Source organism: Mchenga conophoros, linkage group LG4 (genome assembly GCF_057382185.1).
Source record: "Mchenga conophoros isolate Kocher_MC1m ecotype Shallow Benthic linkage group LG4, M_conophoros_male_GT1.1, whole genome shotgun sequence".
NCBI lineage: Eukaryota > Metazoa > Chordata > Actinopteri > Cichliformes > Cichlidae > Mchenga > Mchenga conophoros.
In genome coordinates, this window is record NC_140529.1 from 34244317 (window position 1) to 34256663 (window position 12347).

Consider the following 12347-nt stretch of genomic DNA (forward strand, 5'->3'; position numbering starts at 1 on the left):
TCATAAAAAAACAATAGACATGTTTTATTTGATCGTACAGTGAATTTCATATAATACTCTTTTATTTAACACTGCATCATGGTGGGCATCCCACAGCAAGAAAATCACAGGTGTAAAATATTGCCATAAAATATAAAAAGAAAAGGCCCCTTTGAACAGCATCTACCCTGCTTTACATTCCAGTGTGTTTTCTTCACAGAATCTAGAAAATCTGAACTTTCTGCAAAGAGTTTAAAGCTAATCTAAAAAATGACCGGCGTTGATCAGACAGATGTCAGGTGTCTGCCAAAAATGTCAAAATACTAAAACAGGCTCGCTTCCTCTTTGACACACATGACTCACCCCATCTCAGTTCCTCCTAAGGAAACACTAAACTCTTTTTTCTTTCACCCCAGGTCAATAAGATCTTGATCAGTGTGGTCCTCTTCTTTTTGACGACTTTTCAGCCAGTCCTCTCGCACTTTCTTCACTTCCTGGCCATAATAATCATGGAGTTTGCTAAAATCCTCGAACAGGTCAAATCCCACCAAAGGCCACTCCCCATACAAAGGTGCTGGTCCATTAAGAGGTGTGACACAAGCATGTCTCCTGGTCCAGAGTTTGGGGGATTTTTTTGCCACTACTTTAGCTGGTATGGAAGGTGCTTGTAAAAGGGTGCTGGCACTGAAGCTCCTCCCCTCTCTGACTACTGCTGTTTGCTGCATTGTGGTGAATAAGAAGCTGTTTGTGGGCAGCTTGAGGGCACTGACAGAGGGGTGGGACTCACCCAGGCTTTGCTGCCGCTTAGCTTCTGTGAATAGAAACCAAAATATGAACAGAGAACCCTGCTTGTATATATAAAGTGTAAAAATTTCAACAGTTAAATTTTACATTCAGGTTATGTGCTGTGATATTTCAGGACTAGGGGAAATAACTTGCTGTAATCAAACCAGACTATTCTATTTTTATATTTTTTTTAAAAGCTCAGTGAGCTGTTTAAGTGCTGGGCAAACCATAGATTAAAAACATATAAAAATGGCTGATTGAAAGCAAAAAACACACGAGAATTTGATGTATAGGTGGCAGTACTCCTAACACACCTTCATACTGTCTCGCTAGGTCTTTCACCACCATGGAGAGGTAACAGTGGCTGGCTGAGTGGAGAGCTTTCACCCAACTCTCTTGACCCTGGCGATCTATTGCTGCAAATCTGTAGGTTTTGAGTCCAGGCCCAAACACCAGGGAGAAGGTAAAATGTCCATCGGTCTCCGAGTGCTGAACAGCACACCCTTCCAGCACAATGACACCCAGCAGGTGTCTGTCAGCTGGGCGCTCCTGGTAAAAAAGCAAGTTTGCCTTCAGGACAAACCACCGCCGGTGGTAGGTGTCATTTCGTTTTTTCTACGGGGACATTTAAGATAAATGAAGTCAAAAGATTGTATTTGCACATGAAAAGTGATTTCACATTGTTTATGATGTATATCATCTCAAACCCTTTTGTTGAGATATCCCTCTTTATCCACTGGAGATGTGCACGAGAGGTAATGGGTTAAAATCTTCTCATGAAGCTTCATCACAACACCTGAAAAGGAGAAAGCGCTGATGCATTCGGATGATATTTATACCAAAATCTGCACTAGATGTAACGAACACATGACAGAAGAGTGATACGGCAAAACATGCATGGCCCTTAAATTACTGTACTTGTTTTATGTGTGTCAAAGCAAAATGGATTTGTTGGTATGATACAAAACATCCATGAAAGTTAAAAAGTAAAGGCAGGTGTTCAAGAAAACAAATAAAAATGAAAAAATACTTGATGAAAATTATGAAAAGTATGTGTACTAATAAAACTAACATCATTTTTAGTCAGTGTCAGGTTAGTTACATTTATTAACATGACCTGCCTGATTTTACACAAGGCTTTGATTTTTCTACATGACTGTGAGTCGACCGCATCCACAACGTAGCAACACAAAATGAAACATTTTGAAACAATAGAAAAAACTCAAAAAACGGACTCAAAACTAAATAAATAATTCGAAAAAATTAAGCAATGATATTTCAGGTCATCAGAGTCAAGCTTACTCTGTTTTCCCTATTACAGTGAAACCAAGCAAGGCAGATTTTATCTTCTGTTTCTAGTGAAACAGTCTGCAAATATTAAAAGTGTACAGATTATTTAACTTTAATTGGTTTGTGTACCTTTAACTTTTTGCTTTTGATTTTAATGTCTTTTAAATGTGATTTGAATGAATTTTAAGCCATTTAAGCCACGCTAAATAATCTCGCCATGTCATGTCACGGAGGAACCGAAAAACTGCAATACTTGCATATACAGCAGTAAAAACTAGATCCAACACAGTAAATTTATTACTGCTGTACTGCTGTGTTCATACTGCTATTTCAACCATTACGAGCTTTTTCTATAAGTAAGTTACAGTCACAGTGAAAACAGGTGTATAGCTGTGCAGCTAAATTGTATCGACCAAAATCCGACACTCTTGTCTAGTAACTATAAACAACAGTGACATAATAGAAAACGGTGTCTCAGACTCACCCCTGCCAATGATAAATCGCTCACGGGGTCAGTTTGCCCTCTCGCGTGGACTTTACCTTAATTACATTCGCACATATTTTCTTTGATTCCTGTCATTCCTGCTCGTGAAGCCGATTGTTCTCCTCCAGATCCAGACAATGTTTGAATGTATAGTTTCAGGTTACTACCACCGGTTCTCCCTCATGAACAAGAGGACGAGCGTTGAAATATAAATAACTCGACCCACTTCCTGGTAACAAAACCCTGGTAACATTATATTCTCTCGCCTCTGCGCTTGAGTCTGCTTTGAGCTGATGGGTCATACACCGGCAGTTGAAACCAACCTTACTGACAAGAAGTGCTACCTGGAAGTGAGATGCTCAGCCCTCTCACTTCTGCATTTTCTGTCACTTGATCTAAACTTAATATCAGTTAAGTTTAGATCAAGTCTCTCATTGTATGTGAGGCAAATGTCCCTTGTATCTTGAACTTTGTTCAGAAAAAGTATATATTTATCCATATATCTAAAAGCAGAAAAACATTAAATGGCCTCCTGAAAATGTAGCTCATCGTTTCTTTGCTTGTGTCTGTTTTTGACATCCACTTATCCTTTTTATCCTTATGGCCCTCAGAGAATTTAGAATCTAAAAGGCTCCAACGTGTAAAGACATCAAAGGCCTTATACACTGAGGAGCCCTTTCTTGGTATATAAGGCCTTGGATGTCTTATATACTTTGGATATTCATCGCTGCCTCCTGTATTTTTGTAAGTGCCACAGTCTTCACATCATGGCATCTCTCACTACCACCTTGTAAATCTTTCTTGCTGCTTTTTTTCTGTTACTCATCAGCCCTGACACTTGTATCCACCAACACTCCCCTGCCTGCACTCTCTTTTTCACCTCTTTAGAGCATTGTCCTTTAGTTTGGATGGTTGATCCCAGGTATTTGAACCCATCCACTTTCACAACCTCTAGCATTTGGAGCTTCACTGTTACACCCGCCTCTGATTCACACACATGTATTCTGTCTTGCTCCTACTGACTTTCACTAACTATTCTCCTATCTCACGCATTTTCTTCCTTCATCGCCACCTCTAAGTCTAAGAACTTTCTCTTTACTCATTAGTACTTTTCTATCTCTATCTTTAACAACTAAATCCCATCCAGCCCGACCTCTCTGCCTAACCAATCGTAACAAGTTCTTTTCTCCTTTCTAATTGTCCAGCCTCACACACAACTCACTATATACGTCTGTAATACACGTATTTCTGAAATATACGATCCAATTCCCCAAAAGCTGATTCTGTTCATCTAGCGTTTTCAGTGGATGATTAAGTAAACAGAATCAACTTTTGGGATTTTTACTTACCTGGATGATTGAGCATGCATCAAGACAATACAAGCCAATTCATACTCCTCGTCAGCTGGTGGCGGTAGTGCGCCGTATCGCTGTTTGTTAACGACAACGTGAAAACATGAAAAGAAGAAACTGAGTCGAAAACGAACGTCGTTTGAATAATTTTCGGCAAGTTTTTACATCATTTTACAGCAAAACATTATTTTAATAGATTCTTTTTCATATTTCACCTATAGCGTGCAAACATTATACTCAGTAAATGTTATTTCACATCTACAAAGGCGTTTTGAGATGTAATATTTGCATGTGGTTTGTAGCTCATGTTTTTGGCTAACATGTTAGCCACAGAGCTAACCTGAGTTGCATGTTCAGGGCTAATTATTACAACGTTACAGGGCTACGCGCCTTAAAAGTTTAATAAAACTGCTCAAGTAACATCACAGCTCACCTTCACCTCCACTTCACGGGAATAAAAGAGTCACTGTTTTTCCTCCTGTAGCACCATGTCGAAAAGAAAAGTAACATTTGAGGATGGCAACGGAGAGTTTGACCTCGAAGACGATGTCCCGAATAAAAAGGTAATGCTGTCTTCTTTACACGGTTATTTAAAAAGTATAGACTGCTGTGGTGGCATAGGTTAGCAATAATTATTTTGTAGTGCAATTAGATTCTTACTAGTTGTTTACAGCCAAGCATCACACACGTACTTTCGATATCTCCAATGTTAAAATGGCACAATAATGCGCCAGTATAAGTCAGTTACCGAAATTTAGCTCTGAAGTATTTGTCAGTGTCATGCATACAGTTGTGTATATAGTCAATAATAATAGAAAGTTAGGTGGTGCTAACACTAACTTTCGTAGAGTGAAATAATCTGATGTCAACATATTGGCCTGTGTTTATCTATTATATATTTAGTGTATTGAAAAACGCAAATGTGTGGTCATTTAGCAGTGTTTCAGCTTTTGATGTAACAAACTAGTTAGCAACATGTTCTAAAGAGACAGCTTAACGCCACATAAGCATCTGTACCAGAGATGCTCAAAGCAAGTGCAAAGCTGCAGATGTTTACATACAGTCAGGGCGTGAATGTCATGCTAAATTTGGGCTTTTAACGGCTTTTTTTGAGCTGTTCTTTCCCAGGATGGAATTATTGTACAGCAAATATAATTGATGACATTAAAAACCTCAGTCATTTGTAGTTCATAGTCATCCTAAAAACACAGATGCATCGTATAAGCAAATAACCTTTACTCTAGTAAAGACTATATTTGGTGGCCGAAGAATTCAATTTGACCACAGCAGAAGCAGCATTAACTGAGAGAGTTTTTCGTGTGCTTTGGCACATTTAATAAAATGTTAGAGCCTTTTTATTTATTTTTTTCTTTGGACGAAACCATTAAAAGCACACTACTCTGTGTGTGTGTCTGTTTTGTTTATTTTTCAAAAACGAATTGATGAAATAGGAGTAGTCAATACATCTTTTTTATGTCATTTCAATTCACTTGGTGAAATATTTGTGTTATTTTTATTTTTCTTCTACTCTCGAAATAGAGTTGTGAAGCTGTCAGCGGACCAGGCTCCAGGTTTAAGGGTAAACATTCCCTTGACAGCGATGAAGAGGATGAAGGAGAGGACACAAACAGCAGCAAATATAATATTTTAGACAGTGATGATGTTGAGGGTATGTTGATTATTTAAGCTGTATCTGTAACTCTTAAGTGGTCCTGTTTACTCTTCACATGTTTATTTCCCCCACATTGAGTCAAATTTAGAACTGTCCCTTTATTTCTTTAAAGGGACAGTTTGATTTCTTAGAATTTGGATTTTATGAGATATTATGATTCCTTTTATTTCCCCCTGGAATGTTTTGCGTATAGTAGAGGTAGTGCCACTTTGGAAAAGTAATTGCTGAAGGGGATAACATATCATAGGTCTGTTAAGTTGACAGTAATTTTTGGCCAAATGAGTTTTAGTTGACTGGTGATTTCAGTGTGTCTTTGTCAGCTGAACAGTTACAGAGACACATCGTACACCCTTGTGTTATCTGAGCAAATTTTGGAGGATTCACTTGAGCATTGCCTTGTTTTACTTGGCCTTCATGCATTGGTCGTACTGTCTTTTTAGTTAGTTGTGTTGCTTTAAAGTGCAGACACACAGCACTTTGCATATAACTTCTACTTTGTTAACATTAGTTGCTAAACCCAAAGCATTTCGAAACACCAAATGATGAGTCACTCTGAGGGACAAGCGGGACACCTTCTAGAATAGAATAGAATTCAACTTTATTGTCATTGCACATGCACAGGTACAGGGCAACGAAATGCAGTGCAAATGCAATTCTACAGTGCCAAACAGTTTATTTTTGTTGTATATCTGTCTTTTAACACAGTTTTAGTCATCCACACTACATCTAGGTAATTTCAGTTTGTGTGGTACATTCACACATGTGGTTAGGTAGTCAAGGTTTTAACTGTTGGAGCATGTACAGGGTGGGCCATTTATATGGATACAGCGTAATAACATGGGAATGGTTGGTGATATTAAAGTCCTGTTTGTGGCACATTAGTATATGTGAGGAGGCAAACTCCTCAAGATGGGTGGTGACCATGGTGGCCATTTAGAAGTCGGCCATCTTGGATACAACTTTTGTTTTTTCAATAGGAAGAGGGCCATGTGACACATCAAACTTATTGGTAATGTCACAAGAAAAACAATGGTGTGCTTGGTTTCAACATAACTTTATTCTTTCATGAGTTATTTACAAGTTTCTCTGTGTTCGCAGCCATTGACATGTCGAAGAGGTTAACACGTGAGGAGCGGATCGAAATTGCGTTGATATCTGGTGAACGCAGTAACCGGGTCATTGCAGCAGATTTCAATGCAAGACACCCTGCGAGACCACCCATCTCCCATGCTACAGTCAGCAAACTGCTTGCTAAGTTTCGTGAAACTGGTTCAGTGTAGGATTTGCCAAAATGTGGACGCAAGAAATCTGTCACTAAAGAAGAAACATCAGTGGCTATCCTAGCTTCATTCAGCAAGAGCCCACAGCGTAGCACTCGCTGCATGTCACTGGAGAGTGGCATTAGTCAAACATCCCTTTGGCGGATATTAGCTACTCACAAATGTCACCCTTACAAACTCCAGCTACTGCAGCATCTCAACGAGGATGACCCAGATCGGCGCACAGAATTTGCAGAATGGGAAAAACAAAAATTGGAACAGGACCCTCAGTTCACACAGAAGATTTTGTTCAGTGATGAGGCAAACTTTTATGTGAATGGTGAAGTTAACAAACAAAACCAACGCTATTGGTCTGACATTAACCCACATTGGATGGATCCCTACAAGACTGTTGGACCAACAAAAGTGATGGTTTGGTGTGGTATATGGGGTACAACGATAGTGGGTCCATTCTTCATCAATGGAAACCTCAAGGCCACTGGATATTTGAAATTACTACATGATGATGTGTTTCCCTCTTTATGCACTGAAGCTGGCACGTTCCCTGAGTTTTTCCAGCAAGATGGTGAACCACCACATTATGGGTGCCAGGTCATGAGCATTCCTAGATGAACAGTTTCCTGGAAAGTGGATTGGTCGTCGTGGGCCAGTTGAATGGCCCCCAAGGTCTCCCGATCTGACCCCCTTAGACTTTTATCTTTGGGGTCATCTGAAGGCAATTGTCTATGGTGTGAAGATACGAGATGTGCAGCACCTGAAACTACGGATACTGGATGCCTGTGCTGGCATTTCTCCTGCGGTGTTGCTATCAGTGTGTGAAGAGTGGGAGAAGAGGGTTGCATTGACAATCCAACCCAATGGTCAGCACATTGAACATGTTTTATAAGTGGGCAGAAACTTGTAAATAACTCATGAAAGAATAAAGTTACGTTGAAACCAAGCACACCATTGTTTTTCTTGTGACATTACCAATAAGTTTGCTGTGTCACATGGCCCTCTTCCTATTGAAAAAACAAAAGTTGTATCCAAGATGGTCGACTTCTAAATGGCCACCATGGTCACCACCCATCTTGAGGAGTTTGCCCCCTCACATATACTAATGTGCCACAAACAGGACTTTAATATCACCAACCATTCCCATGTTATTACGCTGTATCCATATAAATGGCCCACCCTGTATATCTGTCTTTTAACACTGTTTTAGTCATCCAGACTACATCTAGGTAATTTCAGTTTGTGTGGTACATTCACACATGTGGTTAGGTAGTCAAGGTTTTAACTGTTGGAGCATGTATTCTAAATATCACAGGATTATACTCATTTAATTGTGGGAATCCAAAGTCCTGATCAAGATTAAAGTGCTTAATTATGTGTCCCTACCTAATCCCACTTTAAAGAAATCAAACCCATTTTAGCGAGAAGGGGTGCTGAATTCTCTGATTTCTGTCCTATGCAAGTGAAAGATGTTGTTTTGGCTCAATCAGGGGTTTTCCTACATAGAGCGAATTTTGGCAGCACCCCAGTGGGTTTTTAGTCACAGCCAATGGAAAATCACAAGTGAAATAAATGGTCATAAATAACAAAATGCAAATATAGCAACACATACATACTGCTTTGCCAAAGACCCGCTTTAATCCAGGAAAAAACCCGTAAGCATCATTTGTGAGTAGTTGGTTAATACGACTATGCCAACTGTGTTTTCAGGTCAAGAGGGAGCAACCATTGACTTTGATGAGGGAGTTTCTATTACTCCTTTCAACCTGGAAGAGGAGATGCAAGAAGGACACTTTGACTCAGAGGGGAACTATTTCATCAAAAAGGAGCAACAGATTAGAGACAACTGGCTTGATAACATTGACTGGGTAATTGAGTTCCTTTGTATTACACCACTGTTTATTCTTTCTCTCACTGTTTTTATTTTTTTGTCTGCTTTTTTCAGCCCGAAATCTGCTTTTGAGTGTTGGTGTCTTTGTATTTCACGAGTTTGTAATCTCATTTTGGTGACAGGTGCTTCATATTTTAAACAGTGTTCAGTAATAAAAGTCTCTTCTTTCTTCAGGTGAGAATAAGAGAGCAGCCTTTCAAAAAAAAGAAGAAAGGTCTTGGAGCCAAAAGGACACGCAGAGCAGGTGATGAGGATGAGGCAGAGGAAGAAAAACAGAGAGAAGAACAGCAAGCAGACCAAGAAGAAGAGGAGGAGGAGGAAGAGGCAGAGCCTCCAGAGGACCCACTGGCATCCTTCACACAGCACCAGCTCACTGAAGCTGTCATCGAACTACTGCAGCCTGGAGAAACAGTCGCTACAGCGCTCCGTCGGTTAGGAGGCCTTGGAGGACGGAAGAAGGGAAAGCTGAGGGAAGAAGAAAAATCCACAGAGGAGACCAAAGGGGATAAAGAAAAGCTTGATCGGCTCACAGCGCTAGCTGACCGACTGGTTGGATCCGGGATGTTTGAAATCTATCAGCAAACCTACGAAAAACTGGCCTACATGTTAAAGAGCATGACTAGCAAGCGGCCAGCGGTGGGGGGTGAGGAGGAGGAAGGAGATGAGCTTGACATGTTTGCTGACAAGTTTGATGAGAAGCATGGTGAAACAGCTGAGGACAAAGATGACAATAATAGAGGTAATTTAGTTATTTTATCTGCTTTAATTTTCAAAGACTGTATTTTTGGTTTAATCCCATTTTGCCTTCCATCCAGTGAGCGATGAAGTGATGTGGGAGTACAAGTGGGAAAATAAGGATAATTCAGAAGTCTACGGCCCTTTCACAAGCCAGCAGATGCAGGTACTCTCCTAAAACTACTTGAAATTGAATAACAGGACTTCTGTTAAGTGTTTGTAGGTGACTGTTTAAAATAATCAGAAGGGAAATGGTTCCCTCTCTGGCCATCGATAACGGTAATCGAATCTTTTTAGACCAAAAATCTTTTCATCCTCTAAATCTGAGGCCTGGGTTTCCAACTGGGAATGGGTGGAGTGTCCATTCCGTGTTGGGGAGGTGTTGCTGCTCGAAGTATCTCAGACTGTTGCAGCATCTGCAGTAATGCAGACACTGTACTGATCGATTGTGTTGAAGACAGAGTGTGAAGGTGTCGATTCTCTGGTCAGTCTATGCTCCTAATCTCAGCTATGGTTTTGGGTAGTCATTGAAAGAATGACATCACAGATAGAAGTAGCAGAAATGAGCCTTTTTGGAAGGGGGCTGAGATAGGGTGAGGTTGACTGTTTGGGAGGGTTTCCCCCCTAGAAGTGCTGGAGCAGGTGGCTGAGAAGAAGAGGTCAGGGTGTCTCGGCTGATAAGAGGCAGAAAATTAATGAATAGATTATAGCATCTTATACTGTACATTATCCTAATTGTAAAGGTGTTTGTTGTGGATCTAGAGCAATGTAATAATGAACCTCATAGAGTTAAGAGCTTTTAGGTTTAAGGAATTTTAAAAACACTAATGACATTCAGCTTTGAAATTTGAAATATCTTATCTTCTGGTGTCTTTCCAGGACTGGGTGGATGAAGGCTATTTCAGCAGTGGTGTTTACTGTAGGAGGGTGGACCAGGAGGGATCGCAGTTCTACAGCTCCAAGAGACTGGACTTTGAACTCTATACATGATTTACATCGAGTATTGAAAACTTTGAAGATAATATTATGTTTCAGCTACAATCAATTCTCAGCCTTTTCATGTTTTTTTTTAGGGCTTTGGTTTCAGATCTGCCATTTTAACACTGGTTTTGTTTTCTGTACACTTTTTTTTAAATAAATGATGTATGTGGTGAAGTAATCTGACATGTTTCTGTTAATCTTAGAATCAGATGACTCAATTTTAAGCTCACTGTGTTTTATTTCTTTCTTGACATGTGCTGAAAGTTTAAATAGCCTTTCCAGTTGACGGTACATGTAGCACATTTTGAGAGACTGAATTATTCAGTTATTGTAGAGTATTTTACACTTATAACCATGGTAAAAAAAAAAAAAAAAAGGTACACCCTCTTTAAATGATAAGGTTTTACTGTCTGGACATAATAAAAAAAATCACATATTACAGAGTGTCATTATTTAAAACAAGCCAAAAAGAAGAAGCAGTGTGTGAAAGCATCCTCACTGGTTCCACAGATGGATACAGTTGTGGTCAAGAGTTTACATCCACTCATGGGTGTGAATGTCATGGTAATTTGGGGATTTTAATTGATTCTTGGAACTATTCTTTTTCCAAGGTCGAATGATTAGACAGCATACATCTTTAATGTCTTTGAAAAAGAACAACTGGGTGCACATGTTTGAATTTATTTTGGATTTTGTCTAATCCACACAAGGTCAAAAGTATACATACAGACAAACATACATACAACCCACTAATATTTTGCTAAACTTTCCTTAGCAAGTTGGACCTCAACCAGATGCTTTTGGTAGCCATCAACAAGCTACTGGAATAATTCTGGCTTGATATTTGACCACTATTCTTAGCAGAATTTGTGAATGTTTCCAGGCTTTTAAACAGATGAGGTCTGGCTTTTAATTGAATGTAAGGGACTCAACTTTTATGCATTTTATGTTAAAAAAAAGGGAGTATAAAGAAGTATAAGCTATAACCCTCCCCCTTCTTATTGTTAAATAAATGACTGCAACATTCATCTTCCTTTCAACAAAACTTATGGCCTACATATATCGAGATGTAAATTGCACCAATGCATTAATATGTATACAAGCTATACAGCTCATTCATATATACATACATTGACCTATATCTACACAAACATATGTACTCATAGATGTAGTCACGCACAAAATCACTTATGTAGAGTCAATGTTTCGACTCTTTATTCCAGAATGAATAAATTAAGAGGGTAAGTAACAGCCCACTGCTGACTCAAAGCAGAACTTTTTGGCAGTTTTGCTGGTCCCCAAGTAATTCCATGGAGGAAATACATCTGCAAATTATTTAGAGAAACAATCGTTGCGTGCCAGTCAGTCTGGGAGGGGATATATGACTGTTTCCAAACAATTTGAAGTTTATTATTTTACAGTGAGAAATATTATTCACAAGTGGAAAACATTAAAATATTCACAGTTATGAAGCTTTCCATGAATCAGGAGTTAGTCACTGAGTGGACCATGAACACTATACACTAAAGTTTTCTAGAGACAAATCTGAGGAGAGTTAAAGCTTAACTGGGTCATACAGCAGGACAGTAGTCTCAATGCAGCCGCAAATCTATCACCGAATGGCTGAAAAAGAAAGGAATCAAGGTGTTGCAGTGGCCCAGACAAAGGCCAGACCTCAATCTGATTAAAATGCTAAAGCGTAAACAAATCTGGCAATCCTCACTGAACTGAAAAGAAGAGTGAGCCAAAACCCCTCCACAATCATGTGCAAGACTGATAAAGTCACACAGGAATTTTTACAGGTACTATTAAGATACTTCTGCCGTGGAAAATGCACATTTTCCATACAGAAGAATATACGTAGAAAGTAGAAAAACCAAAATCCAACTCTGATCAACTTGCG

At 39.3% G+C, this 12347-nt stretch overlaps 2 protein-coding genes across 3 annotated transcripts; one reads left to right on the forward strand and one right to left on the reverse strand.

Moving 5' to 3' along the window:
* Positions 1–3: 3 nt before the first annotated feature.
* On the reverse strand, positions 4–2859 carry pheta2 (PH domain containing endocytic trafficking adaptor 2). Of its 2 annotated transcripts, XM_085271997.1 has the most exons (4): positions 2540–2858; positions 1473–1561; positions 1080–1380; positions 4–790 (listed from the first exon to the last, which is right to left on the reverse strand). In XM_085271997.1, exons 2-4 carry the CDS (start codon positions 1551–1553, stop codon positions 387–389), a joined length of 786 nt encoding a protein of 261 aa, XP_085128123.1. In that variant the 5' UTR covers positions 1554–1561; positions 2540–2858; the 3' UTR covers positions 4–386. The 2 variants fall into 2 exon arrangements, with proteins under 2 accessions (XP_085128123.1, XP_085128124.1); XM_085271998.1 differs by having other exon boundaries at positions 1473–2859.
* Positions 1568–10883, forward strand: cd2bp2 (CD2 (cytoplasmic tail) binding protein 2). Its single transcript, XM_085271996.1, has 7 exons — positions 1568–4044; positions 4376–4454; positions 5431–5560; positions 8548–8705; positions 8903–9467; positions 9544–9629; positions 10343–10883. Exons 2-7 carry the CDS (start codon positions 4380–4382, stop codon positions 10451–10453), a joined length of 1125 nt encoding a protein of 374 aa, XP_085128122.1. The 5' UTR covers positions 1568–4044; positions 4376–4379; the 3' UTR covers positions 10454–10883.
* The last annotated feature ends 1464 nt before the right edge of the window (positions 10884–12347 follow it).